We start from the raw sequence: 17481 nt of genomic DNA on the forward strand, positions 1-17481 counted from the left end.
TTTTTTTAAAGCACCTGTTGTTTGCCAAGCACTTTGACTTTTTCTTTCTCCAACTCAAAACAAAGTGCTTGGCAAAGTGTTTACAATCTGTGTCCAGATTATAGACCGATTCATAAATTTTAAAAATAAAGATTGCTATACTAGATATATGTATATGTACAAGGGATAGAAGTGATGTAAAGATGGGATTGATTTAAAAGGAGGTAAGTTCACATTGCTTTTCACTGGTAGCAGGAAAATTTTCTTTGCAATGGAAAATGTTCTAATCCATCTTCTCTGCATTCATTGGTCTTAGACTATGGTTTACTGAGGCCAGTTACAAATCACTGAGGTTTCCCAGTTGGGTGGGTACATTGGCTGACATTGATATATATGTATACAGTATTTTCTTCTTGATGAAGATTTAAGAAAATCATTTAACCAATTCTCAAAGGACAAAATAATATAATATTCAAATAAATATGGCAGTATTTAAATTAATAGATAATTTAACAAATTAAATGTAAGCATTTATTAGTGACACGTATGAGTAAAAATGGAAAGTACCAGTTGTTCGTTAGATATATGTTTGAGATTTAAGGGTAGTGTTTATGTATGAGAGGTCCCTTAGAGGAGCCACTTAAAAAAAATATAAAAGTATTTTGTACAAAAATACAACTAAAAAGCCAATAGATAAGATAAAATGGAACACTAAAAATACTCAATTATTCCAAAAAAGGAGGAATGGAGAAATAATGGAACATGGAACAAAGAGGACATGTAGAAAACAAATACCAAGAAGGTAGAGTAACACCCAACTATATCAATAACTACACTAAATGTAAATAGCATAGACACTCCATTTAAGAGAACAGCAGTTATCAGACCAGATAAAAAAGCAAGATGTATCTGTATGCTGTTTGCTAGACAGAGACCTTAAATATAAAGACACTGGTTAAAGTATGGACAGTGATAGACTATGCAAAACACTAAGTATATCAAAGCTGATGTAGCTGTATTAGTATCAAAGGTGACTTTTAAGACAAATATTACCAGAGACAAATAGGAACATTTTGCAAAGATAAAAGCATCAATTTATCAAGAATAAATAATACTCCTGGGCCGGCCCGGTGGCGCACTCGGTAGAGTGCGGCGCTTGGGAGTGCAGCAGCGCTCCCGCCGAGGGTTCGGATCCCATATAGAGACTGGTCCGCTCACTGGTTGAGCACGGTGCGGGCGTGACACCGAGGGTTGCGATCCCGTTACCGGTCACAAAAAAAGACAAAAAGGAGAAAAAAAAAAAAGAATAAATAATACTCCTACGTGCGTATGTATCTAATAACACAGCTTCAAAATACATGCAGCAAAAATTGACTAAAGGGAGAAATAAACAAGTTCCCAAATTCCTCTCTCAGGAACTAATTGAACAATTAGCCCCTCACCCCCTTTTCCCCAAGAAAATCAGTAAGGCTGTAGAAGATCCAAATAGCATTATCAGTCAACTCGACTCAATTGACCTTTCTAAAACACTACCCAACAATTGTATAACACAGTTTTTTCAGGTGCACATGGAATGTTCATCAAGATAAATCACATACTGGGAAGTCTTTATAAATTTAAAATAATTGGAATCATACAGATTATATCCTCTGACCGTGAAATAATTAAGTTAGAAACTGATAACACAGATACAGAAAATCTCCAACTATTTGGCATTTAAACAAGACATTTATATTAAGTTCTGGAACAGGCAAAACTAATCTGTGCTACTAGAGACCAGAGGCAGTGTTTGCCTCTGGGTAACAGGTGGTGATTTCTTGCAAAGGGGAATGGGGAACCTTTCTGGAATAATAGAAATGTTCTGTGTCTTGATTGGGTGGTAATTAATTAAATGGATATATACATTTGTCAAATTCCTCAAACCAAACTCTTAAGATCAGTGTATTTAATTACATATATTATACAGTCATGCACTGTAAAACAACATTTTGGTCAATGACAGACTGCATATACAATAGTGGTCTCATAAAATTATAATGGAGCTGGAGATGTGTAGTAGGCTATACCGTCTAGGTTTGTGTAAGTACACTGATGTTTGCACAGCGATGAAATCACCTAATAACAATTTCTCAGAACATATCCCTATATTAAGCAATGCATGACTCTACTTCAATTTTAAAAAGAAACTCTGAGGTAACTCCTGGTCCTGGGTCCTTGGTCCTTTCAGCCTGGCTCACAGTAGACCATGTTGGGGGATGCTGCATCAGCTTCTGTCCTGCCAAAAAGCAGGGCATTAAACATTGTCTTTCTCCCTTGCAGTATTAGTGACCAGAAGGATCCCAGGGATCGAATGGTTCAGGTTGTGAAATGGTACCTCTCAGCCTTTCATGCAGGAAGGAAAGGATCGGTTGCCAAAAAGCCATACAATCCCATTTTGGGCGAGATCTTTCAGTGTCACTGGACATTACCAAACGATACTGAAGAGAACACAGTGAGTTCTGCATGGACACTTTTAATTATCTTAAGTAATATGCTGATTCAAGATTTCATTTTAGTTAGGGGCAGATAATAATGATGAAAGCAGTGATAAGAAGGTACTCACCATCCATAGGGCATTGTTGAATATTTCAGCATATTTTGAATATTGTGAGAAGGGGGAAAGAGTGGCATGAGATGAGAATGGATATTTAGAAATCAGATCATGCAGGCTCTTGTAAGCCATGCTGATAGTTTTATGGCTTGCCAAGGTCTCATTTTTGTTTTGAAAAGATTGTTATAATGATTTTGTGAAAAATTAATTGAAAAGGGGCAAATAGAAGCAAGCAGACCATTGAGGAGGCTTTAGTATTTATCCAGAAGAGACATGGTTGATTCAAACTGTAATTCAGAGGTAGATCTGATACATGGATTGAGGAGGTGAGGGAAAGGAGACAATCAGAGGTGAATCCTTGCATGCGGACTTCAGCAGTTTCTGGCGTCGTTTACTGACAAGGAAAAGATTGGAGTTGGGGAGGGGAAAAATCAAGAGCTGTAATAGAGTAGGAGGGGACTGTTAAACATGCTAGTCGAGCTATCAAGTAGGGAGTTGGAATTTAAGTGTGTGGAGTTCAGGGGAGAGATCTGAGATGCAGATGGGGCTTTCAGAGATTTTATTATATTTAGATGACATTTTTTTAAAGCCCTAGGATTGAATGAAATTATCTAGGAAGATAGCATAGCTAGAGATGAGTAGGTAACCCAGAACTGAGTCTCAGGGCTCTCATATTTAGAGGTTGGTTTGAAGATGACATCCAGCCAAGGAAGACTCAAATACATGTTAAGAGGCCTCTAGGAGTAGGAAAAAACAGGCCCCTAGCCCACAGCACCTGGCACATAATAATCTTTCAGTAAACATGACTCTCCATATCTTTCCCTTTCGAAGTGACACATTACATGTAGTCCTCACCAAAGACAGATGCAGTGTGTCTATTCTTATTCATTTGGCAGACATAGTGCCTGCTGTGTGCCAGGCCTGACCCTGAGTCAAGCATATGACCTTGCCTTCAAGGATGTCTTAGTCCAGTCAGGAAGACTGACAGAAACTGATAATTACAATGGTGTAATCAAGTGCCATAATAGAAATATGTATAGAGTGCTTGGTGTGTGTAGAGGAGGGAGCAGACTCTAGTTTCAGGTTTTCTGCAATGTCATTTGTGTTGCACATCAAAAGAAAATGATGTTATATTTGCTTGCAGGAGTTAGTTTCAGAAGGACCAGTTCCCTGGGTTTCCAAAAACAGTGTAACATTTGTGGCTGAGCAGGTTTCCCATCATCCACCCAGTAAGTTACAGAGCTCCTCTGCAACATCCACACTCAAACTATTATGTCTAAAGAAGGTCATTAAAAGCTCCATAGCTGAGGTCACTTTACTGTCAGTTGTATAGATAGCTTATCTTCCCTGTTACCTGAAGTGGAAACTCATTTGATTGTTTTCTCATATCTGCTCCTTGTATAAGTTCCAAAGACTCTTTTACTTCAGTGATTAAATACGTGTAAAAATAAGCAATGTGGCAAACCAACTTTTAATGCTTCTAAAGTCATCTTACACATAATTATCTGCAAAACAGACCTCAGCAACTCTGAGATATCTGTATAAATGATAATGGTTTTTGCACAGTATATTCCTGACATAGTGGATAAAATACATATCTTCAAAATATTGTTTGTTCAGTGCAGTATTAAGATGAAATACTGGATGGATCTGGATTGGGGCTGGAGCATGGGCATACTTGCTGACCAGAACAGTAGCCCTTTTGATCTTAAGCCTCTCCTAATTGGCCACAGCCTCATGTTTCAGGGAAGCTCCTGCCCACATGGCTCTGAATGGATGCTTGCATTGGGGAAAAGGGTATAAAAGGCAGGTGGGCACCTCCTGGCCTAATTTGAGACTGTTCTTTGAGGGGTTAAGGATATCCCTATGGAGCTAGTTTTTTCCCCAGGTTAAGTGAGTTTGGAGAGGTGGCTGTAGCTATATAGTGTACTAACTGAAAACAATTTCTATTCAGTTTCAGCCTTTTATGCTGAGTGTTTTAACAAGAAGATACAATTCAATGCTCATATCTGGACCAAATCAAAATTCCTTGGGATGTCAATTGGGGTGCACAACATAGGGCAGGGTAAGTCTGTTGGCACTGAGTGGACTAAGAGTTAATAGGAGAATTTTATATCATTCTAATATGTGTTGAACACTTGTCAAGTAAGAAAAAATGGCTTCTAGAAAGCCAGACTGGGTGTCATTGTTTGCATGTAAATGTGTGTACTGGGGGTGAGAGCAGGAGTGGATTGAATGGAGTATCCATCAATCAGACAACGAAGCCGTATGGCCAGTTGACACTACTCATCAGAGATTCTATCCCTTCTTTCCACAGGCTGTGTCTCGTGTCTAGACTATGACGAACATTACATTCTCACATTCCCAAATGGTTATGGAAGGCAAGTAGAGCTGTGTCCATTTCCTCTGATCAGTAGCAGACTCTGCTGCTACTTAAGCCATGCCCTTCCTCTCCTGTCAGCCTTACCTGAAAACTTTTGATTTTGCAGATCTATCCTCACAGTGCCCTGGGTGGAATTAGGAGGAGAATGCAATATTAATTGTTCCAAAACCGGCTATAGTGCAAATATCGTCTTCCACACAAAACCTTTCTATGGGGGCAAGAAGCACAGAATTACTGCTGAGATTTTGTAGGTATTTTTGTTTTTCTGCCTCAGTGCTCTTCTTATTCTCTGAAATACTTTTCCTTTTTTCTTTAACTAAAACTTCTATGTTAGGAATTGGCCATTTTAAAGGTTCTATCTTTTGTAAACTTGTTTCACATCTTATGTGTCACATCTCTCTAAAATCCCATTTCAGAAGGAGACCTAAAACCTAGGTTCAGAACAATCAGAGTTCATTGATGGGACCTCCTTTGTAGGAATCTGACTTGCAATGGGGAACTAAAAGGGGTCTTCTTAGGTTGCCTAGCTAACTCAGATCATGGATTCTTAACTCATTCTTATCAGATTGGACCATGAGCTAGTCCTTACAGTGAACTTCGTGACCCTCATTGAAGTGTCTCCAAATCGTCACAGCCCCTCTTTTTTCATGTCTTTGCTAGGGGAAAGACAGCAATCATCACATCTTGCAGGCATTTGGCTTGGTTCCATTTGACACTCTTGGGTCAGATGAAGACAGCTGTGCTGAGTAACTACAGTCAGCAGGGTGGGTGCAGAGACTGCCTAGAAGAGGAGTCTGCAGTGATTGTGCCAAGGCCTTATTGGGAAGTGTCCCAGACAGAAGACACACGACTGGTTAACCAGTTTTCCAGGGAGATAATTTGATTTGGATGACAGAAGCAGCATCCAAGAAAATCTTGAGCAGGATGGCAGCATGAACTCAAGATGAAGTTTAGTAAGGATCAGTATAAATGCAAAAAATTATTGTAGTCAGAAAATATAGGCAAGGCTTAGAAAGCAGAAGTCACCAGTATAATGTGGCTAGCCCCCCCCCCCCCCCCAAAACAGGCAGGCAGATGGTGGAGATAGGATGTTTAGAACAAAGACATGGGTGGGCGTGCATCTCAGAGCTTCTCTTAGAAGTAGCCAATACCAACAGGAACTGCTAGCTCAGCAGAATTTTCTGATTCAACTGAGGATTTTTGGACTTATTTGACTTGATGATGGCGCAAAAGCAATACACATTCAGTAGAAACCATACTTCAATTACCCTTACAACCATTCTGTTTTTCATTTTCAGTATGGTATTGAATAAAGTAAATGAGATATTCAACACTTTGGTATAAAATAGGCTTTGTGTTAGATGATTTTGACCAACTGTAGGCTAATGTAAGTGTTCTGAGCATGTTTAAGGTAGGCGAGGCACGTTTAAGTAGACTAAGCTATGATGTTCCGTTGGTTATGAGTATTAAATGCATTCTCAAATTATAACATTTTCTATTTATGATGGGTTTATTGGGAGATAACCCCAACATAAGTCAAGGAGCATGTGTATAGTAGAAAGACTGCCCTCAAAGTTGTGCAGAAAGTCCTCTTGGTAGGTTTATTTTTTTCTCCCCACTCCCACTTGGTGGAGTCTTTGGGGACTGAGCATCAGACAAAGGATTACACTAGCTGAGTAGTTCTCAAACTTTTTGGTCTGTGGACCCCTTTACATTTAAAAATTATTAAGAACCCCAAAGAGCTTTTGTTTATGTGGCTTATATCTGTGTTTTTCATATTGGAAATTAAAAACTGAGGAAACTTTAAAATATTTTAATTCACTTATAAATGGCAACAATAATGTTTTTAATGAAAGAATTAACTTTTCTAAAACTTTTCTTTAAAAACTTTATGAAAAGAGTGGCATTGTACATTTGTAAATTTCTCCTACCTGCTTCTTGCATTCAGTCTATTGCCACGTTCCACACAGCCTCTGGAAAACACTGTACACTTTTAAGAAAATTGAAAAAGGCAAAGAATGTCTTAATATAATGAAAATAGTTTTGCGCTTATGGACTACCTCACTAACAGGGCCTTGGGAACCCCAGGCGTCTCCAGACCTCACTTTGAGAACCAGTGCATGACTTTCTTTTTTTTTTTTTTAAAAAGATGACCGGTAAGGGGATCTTAACCCTTGACTTGGTGTTGTCAGCACCACGCTCAGCCAGTGAGCTAACCGGCCATCCCTATATGGGATCCGAACCCGGGGCCTTGGTGTTATCAGCACCGCACTCTCCCGAGTAAGCCACGGGCCGGCCCCAGTGCATGACTTTCTTTTTTTTTTTTAAAAAGATGACCGGTAAGGGGATCTTAACCCTTAACTTGGAGTTGTCAGCACCACGCTCAGCCAGTGAGCTAACCGGCCATCCCTATATGGGATCCGAACCCGGGGCCTTGGTGTTATCAGCACCGCACTCTCCCGAGTAAGCCACGGGCCGGCCCCAGTGCATGACTTTCTTTTTTTTTTTTAAAAAGATGACCGGTAAGGGGATCTTAACCCTTAACTTGGAGTTGTCAGCACCACGCTCAGCCAGTGAGCTAACCGGCCATCCCTATATGGGATCCGAACCCGGGGCCTTGGTGTTATCAGCACCGCACTCTCCCGAGTAAGCCACGGGCCGGCCCCAGTGCATGACTTTCTTTTTTTTTTTTAAAAAGATGACCGGTAAGGGGATCTTAACCCTTAACTTGGAGTTGTCAGCACCACGCTCAGCCAGTGAGCTAACCGGCCATCCCTATATGGGATCCGAACCCGGGGCCTTGGTGTTATCAGCACCGCACTCTCCCGAGTAAGCCACGGGCCGGCCCCAGTGCATGACTTTCTAAGTAGGATCCTACCATTTTTCTTTCATATTGTTCCCTAGGCTTAACCCAATCTTGAGGACATTTAAGTTTCCAGCCAGTGGTAGAAGCTTTCATCCCTCCACACTGTTAATTTTTCTTTCTGACCTCTAATTTTAGTCTTCTGTTCATGCTTTGCCCTTCCTAATCTGGCCTTTGTTGTGATGCGTATCTTCCCAAATTCCATACCTGTCAGACATACCACTGTAGTGTCCAAGTAGAGGCCTGTCAGGGCTCTTGAGGAAGGGATCCTTGCTCAGGAAAAGAAGTCAGACCATTTGACCCAGAGGTCCCTTTCAACCTGAGGATGAAAGCCTGGTCTCCAGCATTATATCCTTAAGCGAAGCCTTCCCTGACCCTCTCACCTGCTCTTGACCCCCAGTACCTGTGTAAGGTTACCACAGCACTTACCACCTAAAATCTCAGTGGTGATATGTCTCTGCCAGACTGTGAACAGCTTGAGGTCAGGGAATTTCTGAAGTCTGTTATGGCCCCAGTACAGTGCTGTTTTACCTATCTCGTATCCACTGTTCATGGGATCTCTGGAGTTCCTTAGCATTTTGTTCAGGGCCCTCTTCTTACAGTTGGCTCTGGGAAATCCAGTTCTGTTAAGCTGCTTTCGCCAGTGACTTCACAGTTGCTCTATTTTCTACTCTGTGTACATAGGCCAAGCTGACCAGATTCTTTGGTAGAATAATTTTCAGCTTGAGACTAACACAAATGTTTTCTTTTCTGTTTAGTTCTCCAAATGACAAAAAGTCTTTTTGCTCAATTGAAGGGGAATGGAATGGAGTAATGTATGCAAAATATGCAACAGGGGTAAGAACCTGTATTTCGCCATTTGTTCTCAGGCTATATTGAATTGTAGCCTATTCCTTCTTCTGGCTTCTTCCATCTGGAACTTTAACCACCGAAGCCTGCTCTGATGTCATCTCTTCAGGGCAAGCCTGTCCTTCCTTCCCTCTCCTCCTTCCCAGCAGTGTGGGTAACAGAATGATTTTTACTTTCCTGCTGTCAAAACACTTGAGAGTAATACACATAAAACAATGCGTGGCACATAGTAAGCACCTAATAATGTGGTATGTTTATAAAATGAAGTTCTAAGCTGATTTGTTTGTGTGTGTTTATATACACATTGTTTTAAGATTTTTTGTTTTGAGATTTTGTATAATAAAATGTATTGACTGCCTGGCACCAGGCAGAGCTACATAAATGAGTAAGATAGTCCTTGCCTTCAAGGAACTTGTACTCTATAGTACCACTCACCAAGTATTCTCATTAAGCTAGGAGGAAAGGTGGTATGAAGTTAACAGGAGCCAGTGAACTGGATTTTGGACTTAGAGAATTTCGGAAATGTAGAAAGCACTGTAGACAGTGTGCTTAACATTGGAATTAGTTGCTTATGGGTCTAGCTCCCCAAGAGATTATATTCCTAGCATGTAGCACACAGCCACATTGAAAACATGCATTGAATTGAGCCTTCACACTTAAGACACACTATATTTTAGGCTTAAGACTGCATGTGAAACTCATTATCTACATCATTAACATACATGGGATTTTATTAGCTATGTTAAAGTCTTATGGGAAGAGTTGACTTTTCCTCCTATAACAGTTGGAGCAATAAAACATCCATTTACCTCTTTTGTTTTCTAGGAAAATACAGTCTTTGTAGATACCAAAAAGTTGCCTATAATCAAGAAGAAAGTGAGGAAGTTGGAAGATCAGAATGAGTATGAATCCCGCTGGTAAGCATATATCATAACTAGAACTGTTGCTGCAGTGCTTACACTGTTACCTACGCATATGCACAGGGCTGGATTTTGGAGACAGAATAGCAGAGTATAACAGTACAGACTAAGTTTGAATGCATAGATTCATATGTCAGCACTACCACTTACTAGTTTTGCGAGCATGGCTAAGTTAGTGAACCTCTCTTGGCCTCCATTTCTGAAATGGGAATAATGGCCTTCAGAGGAAGCCATGTCTTAACCCCTCAAGCCCCTGTAATTAACCTCTTGACCCTTGTTCTCTCTATTCAGATGGTTTTCTCCAAGATGGCATTGTTAAATCCAAGGAGTTTTTCTGAAATGGAACTTCTCAGCTCCTCTCATCTAACCTTTTAATTTCAGTTTATGACAAAGGGCACTAAAGCCCTTGAGAGGTAAACTGACACCCCTTAAGTTGTATAGCAAGTTAAAGGAAGAGGCAGGAGAATCCCAGGTCTCAGGTCCCAGTGTTTTTTCTATTCTTATCCTTATTCCATGTCCCTTCTTTGACAACTAGCAGTAGAGTCTTCTGGGCCCCTTTCTCTGTTTCCTACTCCAGTGCCCTGGTGCCAGCTTATGGAGATTGTCTGTGAATTGTAGCACTTAAAGGCATTTGACTTACACTATATGCTGTATTCAGAGGTAGCTCTAGGCTTTCATTCTCAAGACTGCCAACTCCTCTTGATCTCTTTTCTTTAGCCTTTGGAAGGATGTCACTTTTAACTTAAAAGTCAAAGACATTGATGCAGCAACTGAAGCAAAACACAGACTTGAAGAAAGACAAAGAGCAGAAGCCCGAGAAAGGAAGGAGAAGGAAATTCAATGGGAGACAAGGGTAAGCTGTTTTGCCCCAGCCTCCTACCTTCTCTTCCCCCCCTGTACCCCGAGCATTCATTTATTCATGCATTTCAATGAATGATGAAGAAGTGAAGTGCCAAACACTGTTTTTGAACAAGGGATCCCCAGTCCCTACCTGAAACTCATTTCAGTTTAATGAGGGGAGAAGACGTGACATAATAAAAAAGTAGAAAACAAATGTGTAACTAAATTCTCCCCCTTTCTTTTACAGTTGTTTCATGAAGATGGAGAATGTTGGGTTTATGATGAACCATTACTGAAACGTCTTGGTGCTGCCAAGCATTAGGTTGGGAAATGAAAAGTTTACACCTGATGACCAGGACAGTAGGCATAATTAAAGCAACAGTCTTCCTTCAGGAGAACCTGTTCACTCCTTTCTTATTGCAGTGGTTCCTATCTCAGGGATACTGGACTTTCTGAAGCATATGAACAATTAAAGCAGGAAAAGCTTCCCTTTTTTCTGCTTGTAGCAGTTACAATTTTGACTTCAGTTCTGAGAAAAACTTCAGGTTTTGAAAACAAGATATCTGCTCTTTTTCCAAACAAATCCTATGCTTTGAAAAGCATTTGTAAATCCAAGTCTCAAACTCTGCACTCTAGTACTGCTGTTAAGATATCCAACCTGTTTCCTAGTTCATATAATCTTTGGTTCTATAAATATACACGCACACACAAACACCTATAAATATACCTGATGCCAGATTTTTCAGAAGTACTGCATCTATTGTAAATATTCATTCTCAGAATTGTTTTAGAAAATTATTGCAATGTATTAAAATAAAGCATTAGGAAATTTCATGGTCTCACCTCAAATACCTTTTATTTTGGATTCGAACTGTTATTAAATTGTATCTAACTCTGGATTACAGTTTAATTATACTCAGTGCTTCTTAAGGCTCCATAAAGTAATTTTTAACAACCTTTATTTTTTTTAATGTGTGCCTCTTTTATTATCTTTATGGTTAAACTTGGAAGCCAATTATTTGGCAGCCTTGAATACAGGAACTAGCTTTTCACAAGGACTCTTAAAATAATGGAGGCTCCATCCTTTTCTTCACCCTCCCTTATACTCTGTGTTCTATCTTTAGGCCTCAACGTGCTATTCCCTGTAGTCTTCACTAAATTCATATAGCACATGTAGGGGTACCAACAAAAAGTTTACCCAAAATATTTTATTGCCTTAGAGGGTTGGGAAGAGTATATTTTTAGATCCTAACCCCACACTGAAAGAAAATATAATAGAAAGAATGCCACAGCAGCAAATGGCTCATTCTGAAGGGAAATACAGAACTATCTTTATTTAAAAATACATTAAAAAACCAAAAACACGTGTTAGTACCTAGCATTTAGGTACTAATAACACATTGGTTACATAGGGCCTCTCAAAACGTGAATTTACATCCTGAGAGAACACAGGCCAGGACTTCCCAAACTGGTGCTACAAGCTGCTACAGTAACCCTGGGTTGGTTAGTCTCAATAGAGGAGGAATAAAAAGTAAATCAAATTCTATGATGCCAGTGCAAAAATTCATGAAAGCCCTAAGGCAGTAGTAGTGTAACTCTGTAAAATTCAAACACATTTTTAAATACACACTGCTTCAGGCCAGTAAGACTGCAGTTTATTTGACTATCTTATGGTAGGGGAGAAGGCTGAGTGTTGATGAGAAAGCCCTGATATCAGTAATGGGGATGGTACATTCTACCAGCAGAGGAGAGGTTGGTAGGTAGGTTAGCTGCATCACTTCACAAGAAGAATTTGAATCCTCAGCAGAAGGGGTACCATCCTCTTCCAGCTCATATTTCCCATAACCAACAACCTGAAAGAGGCCGAAGACTCAAGGTGAGAAATATATCGACCAGATTTGGGCAAGTACCTGTTTAGAATCTCTCTGAGAACAACCCACACTCAGTGAATGACAACCCTGGGCAGGATGGAGCTACAGTTAACCATACTCACATGAACACTGAGCATTTTACTTCTTGGTCCTCTATGTGCCTTGAACCAGTTGACCAGGTCTGATTTTGAGAATGATTTCAGTGCTTCAATCTTACAGGGGAAGAGAAGATACAAAAAAAACATGTTAAAGAGAAAAGGCAGCTCATTTTAGACATAATGAGCACTTCATTTTATTCTTTCCAGACTTAGCTTGCCCCTAACCTTCCAGAGGATAGTGATGAACCTCTGTAACACACCTTCATGTTTCATAGCAATGATCTACACTGGTAGATAAGCAAGATGGGATAGCAGATGCTATAATTACAGCTGCATACCATACACTGCCAGAAAATTAAGTCTCCTTAGTGTCACCTCTCAGTTACATGGTAACTGAATACTCTGACTTAAGAAAATACAGCAACTATTAAAACAGGAACTCTCAATTTAAATAGCAGAATCCTTTTTTTCTCCAAAAAAATCAGTGGTGAACTTCAATATATATTAACACAAAAATAGAGCCACTCCGATTGAAATTGGTGGTGGTGGGTAAGGTTTAGTACTCTACTCACATGGCCATATAACGTGCTAGAGAGGCAAGTCGGAAAACTCAATATTTGATTAATTGAGTCAAGAAATGAACAAGTATGTAACAAGCCAGGATGAGTGTTCCAGGTTTATCTTCCATACAATACTAGTTTGCTTGGACCTGTGACTCCCGTGGAATAATGAACCCTCAGGGCTGTCTTGCTCTGAAAACCACTTACCTCATGGGCAAGGCGGTCAAAGAGATACTGTTGTGTTACCACTTCATTCCAGTTCCTATCCACCTCTTCCCCAAGGTGGGTATCCTCACACTCCTTCAGCTTAATCAGAGCTGTGACCTTTTGCAACCAAAAAGAGAGACACTTAGGTGTGGCATCACATCAGTTCCCCCCAGAATATACATGGCCCTGCCCAGACTGGCTTGTGATGGACCTGCCAGGATGACAGGGAGGGATGAAGCTAGGGGAACATTATGATTATATTATGGTGGGGCTATTAAAGCTTGAAAACTGGCCAGCACATAGCACTGTTAAGTCTGGTGTAGAATATACATGGCTCTGCCCAGACTGGCTTGTGATGGACCTGCCAGGATGACAGGGAGGGATGAAGCTAGGGGAACATTATGATTAGATTATGGTGGGGCTATTAAAGCTTGAAAACTGGCCAGCACATAGCACTGTTAAGTCTGGTGTCTTGAGGGCTTGTTGGCCAAGGGCCAAAAGACCAGGCCAGCGCAGTCACCTGAGTGTTGAATGCATCTTCAGTGAGATTCTCAATCTTCTCCTCAAAGCTAGAAAGAAACTCTTCTATCTTCTTATCAACAACTTCAGAGCTGAAACAAAAAAGTCATCCGAGACATGGTCTCAGGCAGAAGGCAAGGGAGGGAATTTATAGAACTAAGGCATATTTCCAAGAAAAAGTCTTACTATAATTTCCCAGTTCTCAGAATTCTACCCTAAGCTGAGACAGGGAAGAGAATGGGAAAGAACTCTTCCCCTGCCTTGCCCCCCACCCTCCAGCCCAATTTCCTGGTATCCTCATACTGAAGCAGTCACAGACATGCTTGACCATTACAAAGCTCAGAATCATTAAGGCCTTGTACTTCAGTTCCAGCACAAATGCCAAGTCAGGCATCCTTGCCTTCTCGTCCTCAGGTCTGCCTGAAGAGAAGAACATTGGCAAGCCCTGTGCAGTGATGACAAAATTTGAGTCAAGTCCTGTGGGACCAGTAGAACCATTGATCAGTCCTTGACCAGGCCATCTGTAACACCCTCCACCCCCAGTGACTAAATGGAGCAAACCCTGCTTGGTCAGAGTTTCCTGAGATTTAAGGAAGCACCTGTAGCCCTCATTCTCCGTGCCCAGAATAATGAGTTGGACCCATCCACTCTCTCCCTTACTCACTTGTATTTGGTTGCCTGAGTCCCCACGGTGACAGAGAATCCTAGAATCCCAGATGTGTTCCTACAGGTAGGGTAGACATGGTACCTACAGCCAGAGTGAAAAGTTGAATGAGCTCAAGTGGTCAACTGGGTCCTCCCCTCAGAGGCACTAGATATGAGTGGGAAGGGTTTTTGCCTATCCTTTCTAGCCCTGGAGGTCCTAAAAGAGGACTAGTTTTTTTTTCTTAATTATTTTGAAATATGACCAAACTGAAAACCTGATCATGGTCCAAGATGCAAATTCCAGAAGTTCTGACAAGTAGGTGTTATTCTATGGCATGGAAGGACCAAAGAGCTCTGAGAGGCTGCTCGGTCAGGATATCTGATAAACCTCAGCCTGTAAAGTAAGTCCCAGACACTCTTTTGAGTACAGTGCCCTTGTGAGCAGACTTACCCAAGGGTCTGCTTGGTTCGCAGGAAGTCAAAACAAGGCTCTTCCATATGCATCTGTAATTCAACGAACTACCCATCAGCCCAACTCCCCAGCAGAGAAACCTCCATTTCTTCCCCACAAAGTGTTCAACATACTTCCAAATTCCAACCTCCCTTACTGCCTTCTCCCTAAATGGCCCAGACCTCCCATGCTTATACCGGGTGAGAACACCAAATGACCATCTTATCTTCCAATCATAGGTCTCTGATCGCCCCAAGTCCTTAGCCCCCAGGCAGAAAGGCTCAGCCTCACAGTGGATCAGGAGCTCCTGAAAACCTCAAGTCTCCTTTAAACACTTACCACAAGCAGCTCCATAAGAGTATATTCTCTCAGACTCCTGGTACCTGACTGAAAGAAGAAAGTGGTCAAACCAACTAAATATGCAATGGCTTACTGGGCTTTTTAATAATCCAGCTATTCTTGGCAACCATTTATCATCCCCACTCTTCTCTTCCCGTAAGAGAGTTAATTGTACCTTCTACTAGTATACTTTCGACAACTTTGTTTAGATATCTGCCCTTCCCACTAGACAAGGTCTGTGAGGACAGGAATCCTGTTTGATCATTTGTATTCCCAGCATTAACAAAGAATTACAGGTAGACAGGGAGTTGAGTCCAATAATCCCTGACCTGTCAGCTCCTGCCTGGAGGACCCAATGGATCCAGAGGACACATTCTAAAATCAAGTATTGCAGTTCAAAGCCCTAAGGAAGAGAGCAGGAAATGTTTGGGGATCATGAAGGGTATCCAGATCTATTCCTCAGGTGGAGAGAAAATGAATAGGACCATCCGCAGCTATACACAGGGACCCACACTTAGGTGATAAGAAAAATACCTAAGAGGCAGAAACCACACTTGGGGACCACATGCTGGTTGTCATGGAAACAAAATAACAGAATAAAAGAGGGCAGGAGACCAATAAGCAAGGATGTGCTAGTGCATTCCAGTGTCAGGCAGGCTCTTGCAGGGTTCTCTGACACAGACTCATTTTTCTTCCCACTTTACCAGAGGAAGAAGCTAAAGCCTGTGTGAACTGCAAGTCCTGATTAGTCAGCACTGATATTTCCCGTTTCCCTCTAAAAGAGCTGCAACAAAACCAGTCAAACCATGTATCAATTTTCTGTTCAAAATCCTCTATGTGAGAAGGAAAATGGTTTCTTAAATGAAGCAGGTTGTATTAGAAGCTAGTTCTAAGAGGTAACTGATGGAAAGCAGCTCCACAGACAGTCTTACAATATGAAATCCTGCCTAAAACTGGAGAAGTGTTTCTATATCTGGGTTTGGAGCAGTCAGAGAGAGAGAACCTCGTAGAACCTAGAAAAGAGTACAGGTTGGAATGCTATAGCCAGGGAAACAGGCTCCACAGAGAAGTTGGGTCTAAAGGGAAAGACAAAAATCTAACCAAGCTCCAGAAATCAAGGGACTCATTAAGATTAGGACAAGGTTCAACATCACTAAAGAGAGATGGTCATGACATCAGGCAGGTGAATTTGTTTCTGACAACCAGACCAGGACAATGTCAGGACAGGACTCAGGCCCAGGGCCAGAAACACAATAAAAGGACAAAGATGACAGTAAGAAGGACATGCCACCCAAGCCCAGTTGTGAAGTCTTCACGAGGCCTGAGAAAGAAGTGACTTCATGCAGGGAACCCAGGACCATAATGACAGCTATAGGAGCCCCAGAGTTTGGGAATTCAGAGATCAGGCTGGGCAGGCACAAATTTAGGGAAGATCCCCATAGTCCTAAAAGTGAGTGGGACTAACCACAGGCTAAAGCAGGCTATGGGCCAATTGAGTTACTGGAAAGCACTTCCTTATTTAAGCTCCACCTCACCCCTCCAGAATGTTGTGGGAAGAAAACAGAATCTGAGGACAGAGCAATGAATTTGAGGCCCAGATGGTTATGACCTCAGGCAAGTAAGGGGCTCTGAACCTTGGATTTATCACCCATAAAATAGAAGTGATAAATCCCCTCTCTCAGGTGCTTTGAAACCTTCATGATTCTGGTAGTCATTCTGTTTGGTGTATAGTCATTGCTTGGCTATGTTTACCTGTGCCTCTTTTTCAAAACTATCCTTTTAACAAATGTCATCCTGCTGCTTGCAGTTCTGTCAGAGGAACACATAGGAATTTCCACCTACACTTCAGTCTCTGTCCCTCTAGACTAGTGGTTAGGTGATTAATGAAGCAAGACCTCGCTGTGACTGTATATGGATCCATTTTACTGACAAGAACACAATTTTTAAATGTAGTTGCTTCAAGATGACAAATGGCCCCAAGCATAAAACTACTCAAGTATCTTCAAAAGGGCCTTGAAGGTCATTGGGTTTCTCATTCCTAGGTACTCTGGACCTTCCATCAGGCTTCAGTGCACTAGAGGAACTTAGCCAAAGGATTACTGTACAATGAATAGGGCCAACTGACCTGGTAGTACACAGTGACTTCGGAGTTGGCATCACCCTTGTTCAGAGCTCTCACTTTGCACAGGTGGTGGCCATTGGGCAGCTCTACCACCTGGAACTGCACAGGCATCTCCTGCTCCAGAGGCATGAAGTTTAGCTTGCTGCGAAAGAATCAGCGTGGGTCTCTGAGGCAGTGCTTTTATCCTCTTACTCCCACCCAAAAACTATGAAGAAGCAGCCAGGCCTTCTATAGTCCTTTCTGAA

General features: G+C 41.3%; 2 protein-coding genes across 2 annotated transcripts in view; one reads left to right on the forward strand and one right to left on the reverse strand.

Moving 5' to 3' along the window:
* OSBPL9 (oxysterol binding protein-like 9) overlaps positions 1-11385 on the forward strand; it is a 175778-nt gene extending 164393 nt beyond the window's left edge. The window contains exons 16-24 of the mRNA XM_008580444.1: positions 2299-2470; positions 3714-3798; positions 4524-4634; positions 4887-4950; positions 5059-5199; positions 8574-8652; positions 9490-9581; positions 10302-10437; positions 10672-11385. Of these exons, the coding sequence (XP_008578666.1) occupies positions 2299-2470; positions 3714-3798; positions 4524-4634; positions 4887-4950; positions 5059-5199; positions 8574-8652; positions 9490-9581; positions 10302-10437; positions 10672-10746 (955 nt within the window). The 3' untranslated portion in view covers positions 10747-11385. The remainder of the gene's footprint in view (positions 1-2298; positions 2471-3713; positions 3799-4523; positions 4635-4886; positions 4951-5058; positions 5200-8573; positions 8653-9489; positions 9582-10301; positions 10438-10671) is intronic.
* A 342-nt stretch (positions 11386-11727) lies between these two features.
* NRD1 (nardilysin (N-arginine dibasic convertase)) overlaps positions 11728-17481 on the reverse strand; it is an 87912-nt gene continuing 82158 nt past the window's right edge. Inside the window, exons 25-32 of the mRNA XM_008580559.1 lie at positions 17240-17378; positions 15115-15162; positions 14776-14828; positions 14344-14427; positions 13681-13771; positions 13161-13277; positions 12418-12507; positions 11728-12277 (exon numbers count right to left, since the gene is read on the reverse strand). Of these exons, the coding sequence (XP_008578781.1) occupies positions 12080-12277; positions 12418-12507; positions 13161-13277; positions 13681-13771; positions 14344-14427; positions 14776-14828; positions 15115-15162; positions 17240-17378 (820 nt within the window). The 3' untranslated portion in view covers positions 11728-12079. The remainder of the gene's footprint in view (positions 12278-12417; positions 12508-13160; positions 13278-13680; positions 13772-14343; positions 14428-14775; positions 14829-15114; positions 15163-17239; positions 17379-17481) is intronic.

Source organism: Galeopterus variegatus, unplaced genomic scaffold, assembly GCF_000696425.1.
Source record: "Galeopterus variegatus unplaced genomic scaffold, G_variegatus-3.0.2 Scaffold6, whole genome shotgun sequence".
Classification (NCBI taxonomy): Eukaryota; Metazoa; Chordata; class Mammalia; order Dermoptera; family Cynocephalidae; genus Galeopterus; species Galeopterus variegatus.